The following is a 17,157-nucleotide window of genomic DNA, read 5'->3' as shown; positions in this document are numbered from 1 at the left end:
GCTGGGAAAGACTGAAGGCAGGAGGAGAAGGGGATGACAGAGGATGAGATGGTTGGATGGTATCACCAAATCAATGGACATGAGTTTGAGCAAGCTCCGGGAGATGGTGATGGACAGGGAAGCCTGGCGTGCTGCAGTCCATGGGGTCACAAAGAGTTGGACACAACTGAGCAACTGAACAATGACGACAACAGTATGTACATGTCTGAAGAGATTTAAAATATTATGATAAAAACAAAGACCTCAGACATAAGAATGGAAACTTAACATATTTCAAGTTTAGTGTAAAAAATACACCATTTATATAGAACCTGGTGTGAGGGTTCATGATTAGAGTACAGATGAAATAAAATATCATCAATCCCCAAATATTTTGCTTGCCCCAAAGCATCCTGACATAGTTCTTTCATTTAAACCACTCATTTCTCTCTTGTTCAAAAGCAGATAGTGCCTGGGAGCAACGATCTAGATGTCAGATATAATGTGGATTTAGAAGTGATTATTCATATCACTGAAGGAGTCTTTTCTATTTAATGTTTATAATCACAGGATTATTTTACCTCAATAAGTTTTTTCAGGCAAGGCTTTATTGGGGCCCCTGCTGCAGCAGGGAGGAGTGAGAACAAGTAACACTTGTTCACTCGTTCACTGAAAAGGGTGAGCCTGTTCCTTATATGGGGTGAGGGCAGGGGTGTATTAACGTATCTAACCTAGAACTCTGACTTTACCAGTAAGTCAATGGGAGGTCAGAGGAGGTACTGTGTTGGCCAATATCATAAGATCTTATGGAAAAACCCAAACGAACCTTTTGGCCAACTCAATAGGGACTGATGACAGTTGAGGGGCAGTCAGAAGAGCGCTCCCCCAGACTGAGGGGGCATGTGGGTGTGTGTTTGGTGGGGAGAGAGTGGGGGTGGCAAGTCTGTGCAGGCAGGCTGTCAGCCCAATACCTCCAGTGCTTCCGAATCCACAGGAGTGAGCTGGGCTACACTGGCATAGATCTCCACTGCTTTATCACCAGCCTTCTTGGCCTCCTCGTGTACTCGGGCAGCTTGCTTCTCTAGATCCTGGGAGATGTTCTTCGCTTGTTCGTACCTAAGGAACAAAAAGATGTGACCTAATGAAAACCTACATTCCTTTTAGCATCTTAATGCTCATCAGATGCATTCTAGTTTAAATCATCGTGACAGTATTTTCAAAACCTCAAAGAAATGCTATATTAAAATGCTATTATTTAATACCAATATAGCTTAAATTTCTATTTCACCTCATCACTTTATAGCATATAATGTACCATACACTTTCTTATTTCAGACACTTTTTAAATATATGTATCTTATTTTCTCTGCTTATTCTGTGATTATTTTTTCTCTTCTCATTTATGCAGAATTTTAACATGGTTAGTTAGAAAGTAACATGGTTAATCTTTACCATTCTCTGCTGATACAGCAATTGGATCAAATAAAATCTCTGTGGCTCTGGATCCCTTGCTCTAATTACTGCATCATTTCAAAAGCACGATTAATAAAAGATACCTTACTGCATGAATGTCTGACCTGAACTCACCAGCATTTAATTCTTCATTGAACTGGTGCCACTTACAAGAACAATTTAAACTGTACTCACTTTCTATTAAGCTCTTCAATCTCAGATGCTGTTTGATTTTCTCCTGCTAGTGTCCTCAAAAGCAGATTGTATGCCTCAGCTGAGGTATCATTCGCTGTCTTCGCTACTCGTACAATGTCATCAGCTTCTTGTTTATGGCTATATAACATAACAGGAAAAACAAGTCATGAAACAGAACCTTTTAATAGGGAAAGAAGCAGAATTCAGGTAAAGCTTACCTTATTATATACATACATTACCATGGGCAGAGTTCCACAAATATTGAAAAGTCTTATAAATTTGGAATTTTGTTATCATTTCAGTGGGGCTGAGTTTATAAATAAGCATTCTATAATCTGAGAAAATGACACTTCCCAGGAAGATTAATGATATAAAATACATAAGGACAAATGCTTTTACTTCCTAAAAATTACTTTTAAATTTAATTATTTAAGAATATTTATACGTGAAACCATGTATGCTGGCAAGAACTCGTTTCTCTAGTCATAAACACAAATCTCAGACCTCATCTTTAATGGCTACTCTGGTTCTGTTACTACCTAATCTTAAAACCCCTTTGACTATTCAGATTTCTCACATGCAACCTAGGAAGAGTAATTCAATGCCAAATGGCAAAGAACACATCAACTGGAACTGCTGAGCAACTGCTAAGTTTTTTTTTTTCAGCTCTAAAATTTCATATTACATTGTCACACTGCAATACATGGCCCTTCTTTTTGATCTGATAAACTTTCCTTCAAATTTCATGAAAGAAGTACACCACAATTAATTTATCTCCAAGACCTAATTTTTCTTGGGAGCTTTCTATTAATGTTTCCAGCTGTCTTCTTTTAATCAGAAAATCCAGCTCTGAAACCATGAATGCTCTATGAACTAAATTACAGCAGTTTACACACTCACATTTACAGAGAACAGAAAGAGAGCACATATGTTAAAGCAAAAAGCCAATGCAATTGCTCAGACACTGAGGCTAAAATTCTACCAGGTTTTATTTAAGCACCCTAGACCCATGAGGTCTACTGTTTTGCAATGCATTTATAAACATTTATTGAGTACTTATTGTATGTCAGATACTGTTTCAAGCACTGGGACTTCAGCAATGAATAAAGCACACAAAAACGCCTGCCCTCACAAGGACTACATTTTTAGCAATTTTATTTTTTAAAAAATGCTTTAACTTGATGCCTTCTACAATTTAAAGTCTTCTTAAGAAATCGCCTTACTTTTAATCAGGAAAGAAATGATCTGTTTGGCTAATTTTCACATGTATGATGGGTTATTAAATATTTTCTATTGAAACTTGAAAATAAAACATTTTTGTTAAAAATTTCAAAATTAAAAACAACGACGACGACAAGGGACTTCAACGGTGGTCCAGTGGTTAAGAATCCGCCTGCCGATGCAGGGGGACATGGGTTCAATTCCTAGTCTGGAAGGATCCCACATGCGCAGAACGACTAAGCTCACAAGCCACAACTACCGAGTCTGTGTGCCCTGGAGCCTGTGCTCCGCAACAAGAGAAGCCACGGCAATGAGAAATCCCACACTGCAACAAAGGGCGGCCCCCGCTCAGCGCAACCAGAGACAGAACACATGCAGCAACAAAGACCCAGCGCAACCGAAAGTGAATAGACAAAAAGGTTTTAATTAATAACCTTGAAAAAGCAGCTAAGTTCTGAGCTTATCTATTAAGGTTTCAAAATTTAAAATCCAAATTTTCCTTAGATATGTAGATACAATTTCCCTCCAAACCATCATATTCTAATATTCAAAATAAATACTCTAATATCAAAGGAAAGGGAAGAAAAGAGTACATGTAGTTCTTTTCAGAGTACAGTATGTAACATTTCAGAAAAGAGGGCAAACTTTGCAGAAGTAATTATGTGGGAAGTGTCTGTGGGTGTAGGATGGAACCATGTACATGTCATAAGCCACAACTTAATCATTAACAAGGGATCTGGAGGTTACCGTTCAGCAAGCTTCCGTGCCTCTTCTGCCAAAAGGGTCATGTTGTTGGGGTCTCCTGTAGACTCTGGCTGAGTGACTGACTGAAGAGGAAGGAAACAAGGCACTGATCTCAAGGGAGGGGATTATTTATATTAATAAACAAGCATCAAAACTAAAATTTTATCAATATTATTTAGAGAAAGAATGCCTCTTCATTTAAGAGATCTTCAGTTAATATCAGCATCCTTGACTACAGATTATTATTTCTATTTTCAGCAGAGAATAAAGAAAGCTTAAATTGCCTAGAAGGACCCAAACAAGAGACAGGACCCAGATGTCCTCTGGTTTTAATTCAGTTTGGGATAACTATTTCATGGCAACTATGAGCAGTGTGGCTTTCTTCCGCCATGTTTAGAGACAAACAAGAAGATACAAGGCATCAATTTATCGGAGGAAGCACTCCCCTACCGGTAAAAGACTTGCTGTCAATGACCAAGGGACTCCCCCAGTCCCCCTCAGACTGTCCCAGTCACTCACCACATTGGCAATGGCGACCTTTGCTTTCTCAAGTTCTCTGGATGCGATTTCAATCAACTGCTCTGTGCTTTCGACCCGGGAACGTGCTTGTTCAGCCAAGTTTCCGGTCTCTTCAATGGTATTCCGGATATTCTGTAAACGGCTAATTTGGCTGAATAAGGTGTTATTCACTCTCTGGAGGCGATCCATCAAATTTTGGTCTACATCTGCAATAGCAGTGCAGAAGAAAGTTCATAAATTATCTGAAGGGGGGTTACATATCATCTCATATGAAACCTGAGGCACTGCTTCTCATCATGCTTCCAAATACAGCATCTTTCTGACAAGTCTCCCAAAGCCAGCAACAGAGCTGGTCAGTCCTCACTGTGCCCAGCAGTACCGCCACTGATACATTCAACCATGGTCTCCGATTGTGTTTAACTGGAGATGAACACAGCATCTCTCCCACTTGATGAGTCTCTCCTTTCTTACTCCACATGGCATCCCAGTCTTACACAATGACTGGCAAAGAGAAGACACTCAAAACATACTCAATGAAGCGAAGATTTTGACACTCCAGCACATGCAAGACTGAATAAAAATACAATGCTGGTAAAATCACTACCAGCCCTGAGAGCTGCACAGTTTTCTAAACTAGGAAAAACTCAGTTTGAAACAGAAGTTGAAATACAGCACTTTAAATTCATTCTTAAAATTTTAAACGAAGTAGACTCTTGCTGCCACCCCACACATCCATGTAATTTCAGACTGATCTTTGCTTTTGAATAGTTCTTTGAATTGTTCTTCCTTAATATTACCCATTCGATTTAAACCTCATAGCTGTACCCTAATCAATCAAGAAACAAATGTAAGCCCAAAGATAATTCTGACATTATTAAAATTCTCACATCATGAGAATATACATATACAGAAACCATTAAGTCAGTCTTATTCAAACTGACCAGTTCTTAATTCTGCATGATGCTAGCGTTGGCATCTGAATTTTCGAAGGCACGGACAAGAGGTGAGAAGTTGAAGTCAAGATCAACGAAGGAGTACAGCCTTGGAAAACAACATCTTGGAAGCAGGGTCACCCAATCAATACACATGCAAAGCTGGTAGACTGCAAAATGCTCTAACTACAGAATGACCCCGTTCAGATATTACTTAAACAATTCTTTGACAATCCAAAGATTTTTAACAAAACACAAAATAAAAAACAAGTTGAAATTACAGAGAATCACTTAGATTTAAGAAGCAGCCAATGAAATTAAGAAGCCCCTTCCATTCCAAACTTCAAGAAGATAACCTATTAATCTCTCTGGCCGGTTCTTTAGAGAAACAATAGTATCCCCCCAAAAAGGGAAGAGATAACCTAAGTGGATCACTTCAAAGCCCTCTAATTCCAAGTGTCCACTTGTACTGCATAATCTCCTTTCAAAACTGAAGAATAAACACAAGTTTAAACTACAAATGAATACTTAGGGAGAGTCTGAAAGGATAAATCATTATGAAGACATTCTTATTCTTGGCTAGTTGGGACCTAAGTGGGAAAGGTCAGCCAGGAACTCCATGAACCAGGACTTAGTGGGAGTGGATTTTAAACCCCAGTCTCACTCTGGTGGCTCCCAAAGCTAGCAGAAGCAGGAACCCATTATGCTTCCCATCTTTCAGGTGGCTCAGGGGGAAGTGTGGCGGCCATGGCTCCTATTAGTGCTTCGTCCCACAGAATCATCTGCTTGGGCAGAGGAAAGGCTGTAGTCATTGTGGCTAAAAAGAGCCTTGTCTGCTGCGGCTCCACCAAGGTGTGGAGCCTGGATGAGTGGCAGTGCTGGCCGACCTCGCTTTCTTGCCTCTTGACTGAGCTCGAGGTGCTGGCACCAGAGCTGTGTGCCACACCCCACCTCTTAGGTGGCTGATCGGCACTAAGAATGACCACCGCACATTCAACTCTTCAACGGATATGGCCGGACAGATATGAATTTGTTGTTACAGGAGAATACGTTAATGGAAAAACGTGTGTCAAAATTTGAAAAATGAACATTCTAAAAAAAACCCCACCATTATTTATACAGAACAGGAAACCTATAAATTCTTCTTAATCTAGGTTTAAGACTTAAAATGTAACAACTAAAATAAAAAACATGTTTTCCACATCTCATTTTATTTTTCCATTTCTAAAAATTTACCTCATAGAACAATTTCTGGACTGTCCTACAAAAATTAAACAATCTTGCTCAAACCAGACACATCCAATTTCTTCCTTCTATACGTCAATCATTTTATAAAATTTTAGGAACATTTATAACACGAAATAAGCAACATATTTAGTTTTCGTTGACCCGTACCCTGACAAGACTTCTCTAACTCATAGTGGAAATGGAGTCAGTAGGGAAGCTGATCATTGCGGCCCCAAGTGTATTAATGTTAATGCGCATTTACTGTGGATATCTGGCAAGCACCTGGATTTCAATGATGGAAAAAACCCCACACAAAAGTAACCTCAGACCAAAGGTGAGCACCTTGATCCAAGGATTTATAAAATGCTTGGGTTTTAACATCTAACCATGTCTGATGTAATGGGAGAATTACTTCTGCTTAGTGTATCTTAAAACATTGACAGGTTCTTTTCTACATGTTTAAAAGATGAAATCATTCATATTCTAAACATAGTTTAAAAACGGAGAAAGGATTTTATAAAACCATACTATTTAACCTTGAACTAAGAGCCACATCTAAAGACGGACCACCTCACAGAAATTACCCTCTTGTTTAACTTTGTGTACCTTTGACATCCTGGGCTTCACGAAGGAGGTCAGTAACTTCCCTCTCTACTTCCTTTAGCCTATCCTCAAAGGCTTGATCTGTCACCATCTCATCCCCAGTTCCAAGGTTTGCAATGAGATTCTCTAATTCCCGGAGTTTGGCTCGGTGATCAGCAACCTAAACATAATGAAAAAGGAAAAGGGAAATGTAGGCTGTATAAACATTCCTGAAGAACTTGATTGCAAGCCTGCAGAAATAATAATCAAAGAGGTGCTCTATAAGTGTGGAGGTCTACATACTCCATGTATGTAAACTTTTAAGTAGATAACAGGAGTAGTTTTTCCTCACTGCTCTGGTTTCAAAAGAAAAAATGTCAGGCTGATTCCGCTGACTTTAAACTCTGCATGCTGACGATTCTCCAGTTCTGATCGCTCTCTCCTGTTTGAGATTACTTTCCTGATATCGTCACTTGGCTCTCTGATAGGTATTCTCAACTTAACATCCAAAACTATACCCTTGATTTTTTTTCTCTTACACATGTATTCTCTGAATCATCTCCATCTCAATAAGTAGTGCCTCCAACTACCTTAAGTAAAACAATCCAAGATCCATCCTTGATTCTTCTCTTTCCCTATCCTGACCCTCTCTTATATCCTGCCTTGCTGAACACACATATTTATCTAATTCAGTCTAGGCTTTCCCTTTTGCCCTATTCCTAACCATCCAACTGCATGCAGCAGAGTGTTCTTGAAGTATAAACTGAATTTCTCAGCTTAAAACTCTTTAGTATACTCCCATTGGATTTTGAATAAAATCTAAATTTCTAACTCTGGTCTACATGGTGCAACATAAGCAGTCTCTAACGATCTCTCCAGTCTTATCACAAACCATTCCCTCTTCATTCAGCAGGATCCACATACCCTCGAGCTTCGAGGCCACTGTACCCCACGTTCCTTCTTCCTGGAACAGCCTACCCATCACTTCTCCTTTAGCTTGATCTTTCTTATCCTTAAGATCTCACCTTAAGTGAGTTTCCACAGAGGCTTTATAGAAAGTAGTTCTCCCTAGTTATTCTCTGCATTCTTTCTTGTACTTATCTCAGTTAGTATTCCTTTAATTTTTATTATGTGTCTCCCAGTCGGCACTTGAGCCCTTGAGAACAAGGGCTGGATCTATCTGGTTCACCATATTTTCTCTAGAGCTGAGAGCTTAGGAAGTGCCCATTCAACATCTGCTGAATGAATGAACGCATGCACTGTTGACAGCTGACCTTATCCTTCACCAGCCGGTAACAAGCTGGACATTCCTGGCAGCCAGGCCAAGACCGATTGTAGAAATAGTTCTCTTCACACTGGTCACAGCGATTCCCCACAAAGCCTTCTCTGCATTCACAGCGACCATCGTCTTTGCACTGGAGGGAAAGAGACCCCTCAGGATGACAGTCACAGGCTGCAGAATAAAGGGAAAAGGGTACATAATAAGGAAAAAAACGGAAGACTGCATTTTCTTTAAGCTCAGAGTGATATCAATAAGCCAGCTGTACTATCATTAGAAGTAGATGCTTTGTGAAAAACAGGCCGATTTAGGAGAATTTAAATGGTTATGCCTGCTCAGCGGAGAAGACAGACATTTTTAAAACAACAGTAAATTTTAAAGTAAAGTGAGCATCTTTTGGAGGGGACATATTTCCTATGACTGAATAATTATACAAATATATGAAGTAGAAATCAGTCCATTACAGAAAGTGCCCTTTTCGTGCACTTCCAAGAACTCATCTCTACCTTCATCTCTCCAACCGTTTAATTTTTCCTTTCTCTAAGGAACTAGAACACCCGAATGCTAGTGCTGATTTTCCGTTATTTTGTAGTTTGTTTACTCATGTTGTTCTCTGAACGGAGTCAGTGACCTATGCTGCATTCCACAGGAGAAACGCAGGAATTCAAAAAGCAAAAACCCAAACTGTTCTGCGGCCTGATTCCAGGCAAGTGTTTATGCCAAGGAGCAGCAGATGTGCACATGTAAGCGCACCAAAAGGGCCCCAAGGGTGGGAAGCAACTGCAGTCAGTAAGTCAACAAACACGTCTGAGCAGAGTCCCTCACAGCTTCATCATCTGCACGAAGAATCTGATCAATTAAAAAGTTTCATTAAGCACAGGAGGCGGCTCGGTCATCAAAGGGCAATCACTTGGAAATATGAAAGACCAGAAAAAGGAAGAGTCAGAAACACCATAAAAGAAGACAGAAGTCGGGTGGTTGCTAAGGAACCAGAGAGGCTTTCGGTCCTCTGAGTTTTAGAAATGGATCATGTTTCTGGAATAAAGCATCTCTGAGGACTTGGGTACAGCCCTGACTGTGAGCTGTAGGCCTACACGGAGGCTGGTCAAATGTTTTGGATTCACAGTTCTAACGGGGATGAGAGGGGACTGAAGATTTTTATGCCACCCACACCCCTTACGTTTGCAGCCTTCGGGTCCAAACCCAAAGTGGTTGACCTCGCAGTGCTCACAGTGCTGACCGGTGATGCCAGGCTGGCACTCACACTGGCCGCTGTGGACGTCACACTGTCCGTTGGTGGAACCCAAAGCGTGGCAGTCACACCTAATAAATCAACACATGACAATTCTCGGGTGAGAAAAACAGACTTTAAGCAAACCTTTCTTTTTTTTCCTTTCAGCATAGGACTGATAACAATTTTGTATCAGAAAACAGAATGTTTTAATGATGACAGATGTCAAGGTTCCTGAGGTTCCAGTAATTTTCCTGAGCTCTACTCAGACCTTCTTTTTCTAACCTAACCCACACAAATACTGCTGATCCACTACTAAAACCACTTCCATGGCTCTCCAATCTGGCACTGCATGGGCGCTGGGCTGGAGCTCTGAAAACAGGAATTCCCAGCCTCTGTAACCCCAGAAGTTCTGATTCTAAATGTCTCAGAAAGGACCTTATAATTTGCATTAAAAAAAAAAAATGTGGCTCAGGTGACGCTGACACAGCTGGTGCCGCTGCCTTCCACTCTCTGCTCTCATTACTTCATTACAGCTCTCCAGCATCGCCTCTAAAGGTTGCCTCGCCTGTTTCAGGCACTCAAATAATTCCCGAACAAAGCCAAACCAACTGTGAAATATAACTTACAAAAATTCATCTGTCACAATTTAAAAAAAGCCAAGGTTGCCTGCACCAAAGGCAGCCACCATTTTACCTCTCACAGCCCTGCCCGCTCTGCAGGTTGTAGAATCCGGGGTCACAAGCGCCGCAGTCCCGGCCGGTCACGTGGGGCAGACACTCGCACTGCCCGGTCACAGGGTTACAGCTGCTCTGCTGCCTCACCGTCCCGTAGGGGTTGCAGTCACAGGCTACGGAAGGAAGACACAGACAGCAAAAGATGCGCATCAGCCGAGAGGAGCCCTCAAGTGTAAACGACACAAATAGAGTCTTTCGACTTGTGCTGTCCAATACAGCAGCCACCGGTCACCGAACGGAGATGCGCTGTCAACGTGAAACACACACTCGACTTTGAAGAAGCAGTGTGGAAAAAAAAAGAACGTACCTCTCAAGCATTTTTTATTGATTACTTGCTGAGATGATAATACGTTAGACATGTCAAATAAAAAACAATGTTAAAAGTAACGTTACCTGCTTCTCTTTATTGTACTGTATCCACCAGAATAATTTAAATTACGTAAGTGGTTCACGCTATACCTCTATGGAACAACGCTGCATTAGACCAGACAACTGTAAATATTTAAAGAGACCGTGCAGTGACGCTCAGGATGTGTAAGTGTAACTGCGAGAGGATTTGGCCGATGGCTGGTTACCTTTGCATTTGTCTGCTGGATTGGGAGCCAGGGGATTTCCAAAAAATCCATCTTTGCACCGGTCACAGTAGAAGCCGGCCGTGTTATAGATGCACTTCAGGCATTCTCCCGTCAGGCGGTTGCAATTCCCAACAGCGTTGGGATCGATGTTGTCATTGCACTGACACAGGCGGCAAAGCCTCACGGGGCCATTGCTACCCAGAGGGTCTCCAAAGTGGCCGTCATCACAGAGCTCACACCTTCTACCTGCGTGTGAGACAGTCTGATGTTACAAGAGAAAGGCCTCCAAAGTGGCCGTCATCACAGAGCTCACACCTTCTACCTGCGTGTGAGACAGTCTGATGTTACAAGACAAAGGCCTTAGATGTTTCTAGTGCCACTGGTTACAGACAGTCTGGAGGAACCACCAGGCACAATGCTACATGGTGCCATGGACACGGCATCAGCCTGAGAGAGAAGACCACCTGGGCTGCAGCTCTGGTGTGGTGCCCAGCCACTGGGGTGACCTTGGACACATCTCCATTTCTTCAGAAATACAGCACCTGGTTTGCCTCCTTCTGCAGCTGTTTTGAGGATTAACTGAAATCATGCCCTAAGAGTGCTTTGTAAATGAGGCTTTACTAACCTTTCCAGCACCAAGGGTTGGCACATTCACCTATGTCTGTTTTTGTCAATAATATTGAGAAAACTGAAAGATGATGTTTTTTTAAAACATGGTTTTTAAAAAAATACTTATTTATTTGGCTGTGCTGGGTCTTAGTTGCAGCACACTGAATCTTTTGCTGTGGCGCACGGAATCTCTAGTGGCAATGCACGGGCTTAGTTGCCCTGTAGTGTGTGGGACTTAGTGTCCCGATCAGGGATTGAACCCATGTCTTTTGCATCAGAAGGCAGATTCTTTACCACTGGACCACTAGGAAGTCCCTGAAAATGCCTCTTCATATCATTCATTCCTCATACAACAGAGTTGAAAAAGTGATAGTCACTCAGTCATGTCTGACTCTCTGCGACCCCATGGACTATAGCTCACCAGGCTCCTCTGTCTATGGAATTCTCCAGGCAAGAATACTGGAGTGGGTTGCCATTCCCTTCTCCAGAGGGTCTTCCGGACCCAGTGATCGAATCTGGGTCTCCTGCATTGTAGGCAGATTCTTTACCAGTTGAACCACCAGGGAAGCCCCATACAGCAGGTTTGGCAGGATCATTTTCTTAAAACATAAAAGGCATCTACTAATCCTTGTTTGAGCAGTGTCAGCCTGCAAAGGAGAGACCTCAGACATCATCATTTGCTACTCATTCTTATGGAGAAAGAAACAGACAGGCTAAGAAATTTGCCCACAACCAAGGAACTAATAGTAAAAGAGACAGAGCTAGCATTCAAGGCTCTTTCCATTAAACTCACTGCTCCTCATCCTTCCTTTTCTACTTGCCCACCATTATTAGCTCAAGTTATGTTTGTGGTATCTTTGTAGCCAACTGGACCTAAATTAGCCTAAACTTTTTTTGGAGAAATAGAGGTTTGTTCATTTACTCATCCCATTAATACTGCCTGAGCATCTATCACATACAGACTGTTCTAGGGTTGTCCAGGATGACGTGGAGAACAGGGTGGATGAGGTCTCTGCTCTCACAAGGCTTGTGCTGCCCCTGAGGGAGATGAGTTCACAAACAAATATATAAGACCACATCAGATACTGACACACATAAAAAAGTTAAAACAGAAAATATGATGAGAGAGACAGGTCAAGGGCTACTTCATATTGGGTGGTTCCTCTGTAAGAGAAGATATTTGGGATGACAATGAAGAGACACAAGAACTAAACAATGATAATATTCAAGGGAAGAATGTTCCAGAAAAGCAAGATGAGCCTGTGGAAGCAGTAACAGCAGCCAGGTAGGGCACAGTAAGAAAAGTGGGTTTAAATTAAAGTGCAGTGAGATACTATTTGGGGGGTGGGGGTGGTGTTTCTAAGTGATAAGATCTGATTTACATTTTAAAAGTATTATTCTGGCTGCTGTGTGGGGAATGGGTTGTAGGAGAGCAGAGTGAAGCATGGCGGCAAATTAGGAAGCTATCTCAGGTAAGAGACGATGATGGTGTAGAACACGGTGGTTACCAGTGAAAGTGGTAAAGAGTGAGTGGGCAGATTTGAGAGACTAACACCTTCTGGCTGATTCCTGGGCAATGAAAGAAAGAAGAATCAAGGATAAGCCTATGATTTTAGCTCGAGGAAATAGGTGGATGGAGATAAAGACCAGGGAAGGGACAGAGTCAGAATTGGAGACAATCAAAGACCTAGCTTGGATTTGCTTAAATGTGAAATTGCTTTGGCTGTCTGGTTCAAAGTCAAAACAGAAAATATTTGGCACCTTCAAAGAACAGAGTCAGAATTGAAGACAATCAAAGACCTAGCTTGGATTTGCTTAAATTTGAGATCCCTTTGGCTGTCTGATTCAAAGTCACAACAGAAAATATTTGGCACCTTCAAACTAGCAACACTGGAGCAGAGTTAATAAAGACAGCATCTACAGAAGGCAGGGGAGACTGCTGAGACATCTCAAGTACAGTAGTACTTGGGATAGTAACGCAGAGGTCCATAACCTTGACCTCAGGGGGTGATCAGTTACCAGAACCTAATAGTTTCTAACTTTATCAGAAAGAGCTGTTTGGAGGTCACCTGCCAAGAGCCGAGAGACGCTTCAGACACGGGGCCTTGGAATACATACTCTGCCCTCATCCTCTTTTCCTCTCTGATCTCCTATGTGCTTCCCACCAAGTGGAGGTGGCCATGTGAGGTAGCACACACAGGTGTCATCAGGGTGGAGCAGCACAGAGAACAGATATGGAGGGGCCGATGGAAGGCTCCCTTCCCACCATTCAGGTAGAGACAGCAAGTAGGTAGCTGGCCCTCGAGAGAGCAAGGTCAGGGCTGAAGGCATGGATTTTCCAGCTGTAGGCAAGGAGGGGTTTTTTAAGCCTCAAGGTGAGAGGTGTTCACCTAAGGAGAGAATACAGATAAAGTTGACAAGAAAACCCCAGGCTAAGAAACAGAAGTGATCAAAGGGAGACCCAAAAGAAGAGAAGAAAGGGAGAAGACAACCAAGGAGAGGGAAGAGTCACAAAAGGCAAGAGGAGAAACTGGAGCAAAGGGAGTAGTCAACAGTATCCAGTGTTGCTGAAACTCCGGGTCAGATAAGGACAGAAAACTTACCACTGCATCTGGCAAATAGAGACCACTGATGAGGTAACAAGATCTAGCTGGGGATGGGGCAGGACGTGAAGAAACAGGATGTTAAAAGGGGATGGGAAGCTAGGGGCCCTTTTGCCTTCGAGGTAAATACAACAGTTTCCAGGAACAAGATCCTTCTCCAGCATAGGATTAAGACAGTACTTCAGTTCTGCTTTTTCATCAGTTACTTTAGCTAGTTTAGATATGATCCATATTTTAAATGTCTTAGGGACTTCCCTGGTGGTCCAGTGGTTAAGAATCTGCCTCCCAATGGAGGGGACACAGGTTTGATCCCCGGTCAGGGAACTAAGATCCTACATGCTATGGGACAACTAAGCCCCTGTGCTGCAACCATCTAGCCCATGCACCGCAGCCAGGGAGAAACCCGTGCACTGCAATGAAAGACGCCCTGCGCCGCAACTGAGACCCGACGCAGCCAAAAAGACGCATTCAAGTGTCTTAAAACCTGCCCTGAATCAAACTCAATTGAAAAATCTGCTATGCTATGCTATGCTAAGTCACTTCAGTTGTGTCCGACTCTGTGCGACCCCACAGACGGCAGCCCACCAGGCTCTCTCGTCCCTGGGATTCTCCAGGCAAGAACAAACACTGGAGTGGGTTGCCATTTCCTTCTCCAATGCATGAAAGTGAAAAGTGAAAGTGAAGTCGCTAAGTCGTGTCTGACTCTTAGCGAATCTGCTAGAAAAGTCAAAACAGAGCTACATGGTAGCCCATAAAAGCTCTCATTGCAAAATATCCTCCAAAGCTATAGCTAGCCTGCCCCTTAGTTTCAGAGTCTAGGATGTAGGTTCAAATCCAGACTGTACTACTTACATGACTTGGGCAATTTATAGACTTCTCTTATTATCCTTCCCGTACCAGGAGAGGTGTCTTTTTTCTCCTTTAGTATTCTTGAGTGCATTTCTTTATCTGAACTAACCACACTGTATGAAAATGATCTCTGTGCTTCCCTCCACTTTTAGACCCTGGAGAGCAGGGACCCTCCTTTACTCATCTTCATAATCCCAAAGCCATGCACTCAATTTTGTTGAAAAAAGATTAGTATTATTAATTTACCTGAAAAGATCGTTTTAAGTATTAAATGCAGAAGTGAATCATGCACGAAGATCTCAGTGACTATCATCAGTTATTCATATTCTTCAACAGTCTTCTAAATGAGGAACGTCTTACTTTGCATCTGCAACCTCTATTCATTTATTTAATAGATACTCGCATTCATTCAACAAACACATGTGCCAAACACTATTTTGGGTGTTAGGGATACAAAGGTGAATAAAACAGAGCAAAGTCCCTGCTTCAAGGACCTTAATTCTGGGGAAGGAAGGAGGAGATAAGCAACAAACAAATGAATACACATAAAAATATCAAGCAGCTAAAAAGCGCTATAAAAAGCAAAGCAGAATGTAGGAAAATAAAGAGTGATAATATTGTGTTTTTTTTACAGGTTTTGTGCTGGTTTCATGCAGACTTCTATATCCTAATTAACATCCTCAAGAATTGCTATAGATCATTGACTTCAATCCAGGTGATACTTCATAAAACAAATGCAGTTGACCCTTGAACAATGCAAGGAGCTGCGGGGGCGGGGGGGGGGGGGGGGTTGACTGCTGCCCTGCACAGTCAGAAATCCACAAATAAGTTCTGAAATTCCAGCCCCCACCTTATGTGGTTCCTCTGCATTCACAATTCCACGTCCATGGATCCAGCCAACCACGGACTGTCGTACTGCAGTATTTACTACTGAAAAAAATCTGCATTAAGTGGACCCACGCAGTTCAAACCTGTGATTTGAACCCTGAACCCATACAGTTCAGGGGTCAGCTGTATATTTCACAAACATTCTGTGAGAAGCATTTAATCAGTGACTAATACAACATTTTCTCAAATCTCCTATATGATATTCCATCTTTCTATAAGCATCCCCAATACTTTTACTTCACCGTCTGTACTATTTAGTATAGACATGAGAATGACTCCACGATGCTTAACTGTTCAGTTCACTGACCAGTGAAAGAACAATGAGCAGAGGGATCTCTTATCAAAATGCTCTGTTAAATGCTTCTGCATGTAGACACGTGAGATACTTACTAAACTCTGTGCCAGCAGAGTAAAGGGTCCTAAGAACCTGGGGCAGGTGCAGAGAGAGGCTTTACTGAGGAAAACCATTCTGGGGAAGTAACGATTCAACTCAACCCACAGAACAGTTAGGAGCTGGCTAAGAAAAGTGAGATCTGGATAAGAGAGTTGGGTGAGCATTCTAGTTCATGAGCAATACTTCATGGCGGGCGGGTCGGGTGCACCTGTGGGAAGACAAGCCCAGGGGGGCTTGGGAAGAGGGTGCCAGTGCAGAGGCCGGTGGTGGGGAACGAGGCTGGAGAAGTCTATTTGTGAGAGACTCTACTGGGCCACTGTTTTGGTTTTTTATTAAACAAAAAAAAAAAGAAAAGTTAAAAATATGAAATTCTATACTAACTTCTACTCCTCATTTCCTCAACTGCCTTAAGCAAATGACTGGCTCTCCCTGTGTGGCACTGCCTGGCACTCGGTGTGGGGTCAGGGGGAGGAATGGAAGGAAGGTGGAGTGTTTTAATGTTTCCCAATAATTAGAGTGTTTTTGATGAGACAAGAGAGATGCAGATTATGAGCTCAGTGTTTCGGTTGTTCTGTTTATGTTCACGCTCTGTAGCAATGTTTTTTGAACAAAGAGCTTATAGTGGAGTCAAAGGCTGGCCGGCTGGCCAGAACCTCTCTTATTACACAGAGGCTCCAGTCAGTGGAAGCAGGGGCACTGTCACCGGTGAGCCCCAGGCTCCTCTGTCAACCAGCACAGGCAGCTCCTGGAGCCGCCAGCAAAGATCTACTTCAGTGTTCTTATCAAAAAGAAAGAAACGCAGAGAATGGGAACAGAGGTGTATCCAAAGCTATAAAAATATTTTATTCCTAACTAAATGTGATGGGCTCTGATACATTTGAAACAACGATTTAGAGAAAAAATTTTAAGAATTTTAAAAATGCCACTTTGCATCAAGAATCCCCGGGCGGCCTCACAAACTGAAAATCAAGTTTTGAATCACATCTTATAAGAAAGAGTATCTTGTAGTAAATCATCATCGTTGGCACCTGAATGCCTAGGCTGAAATTCCAGCTCCTTCAATGTCCAGCCATCCATCTTTGGACAGGTAACTTAATTGTGCCTCTGTTGTTAGCTGTAACCTGAGGATGGACTTCCCCGG

At 42.2% G+C, this 17,157-nt stretch overlaps 1 protein-coding gene across 1 annotated transcript in view; it reads right to left on the bottom strand.

Moving 5' to 3' along the window:
- The window catches only part of LAMC1 (laminin subunit gamma 1), a 121,486-nt gene that overhangs the window by 11,532 nt on the left and 92,797 nt on the right, over window positions 1-17,157 (bottom strand). Inside the window, exons 14-22 of the mRNA XM_070768545.1 lie at window positions 10,674-10,919; window positions 10,058-10,211; window positions 9,311-9,453; window positions 8,126-8,304; window positions 6,876-7,032; window positions 4,111-4,316; window positions 3,595-3,674; window positions 1,627-1,764; window positions 951-1,095 (exon numbers count right to left, since the gene is read on the bottom strand). Of these exons, the coding sequence (XP_070624646.1) occupies window positions 951-1,095; window positions 1,627-1,764; window positions 3,595-3,674; window positions 4,111-4,316; window positions 6,876-7,032; window positions 8,126-8,304; window positions 9,311-9,453; window positions 10,058-10,211; window positions 10,674-10,919 (1,448 nt within the window). The remainder of the gene's footprint in view (window positions 1-950; window positions 1,096-1,626; window positions 1,765-3,594; window positions 3,675-4,110; window positions 4,317-6,875; window positions 7,033-8,125; window positions 8,305-9,310; window positions 9,454-10,057; window positions 10,212-10,673; window positions 10,920-17,157) is intronic.

The sequence above is a fragment of the Bos indicus genome, chromosome 16 (assembly GCF_029378745.1).
Source record: "Bos indicus isolate NIAB-ARS_2022 breed Sahiwal x Tharparkar chromosome 16, NIAB-ARS_B.indTharparkar_mat_pri_1.0, whole genome shotgun sequence".
NCBI classification, from domain to species: domain Eukaryota; kingdom Metazoa; phylum Chordata; class Mammalia; order Artiodactyla; family Bovidae; genus Bos; species Bos indicus.
Note: the sequence above shows the minus strand (reverse complement) of the source record. Positions and strands in the feature narration are given on the sequence as shown.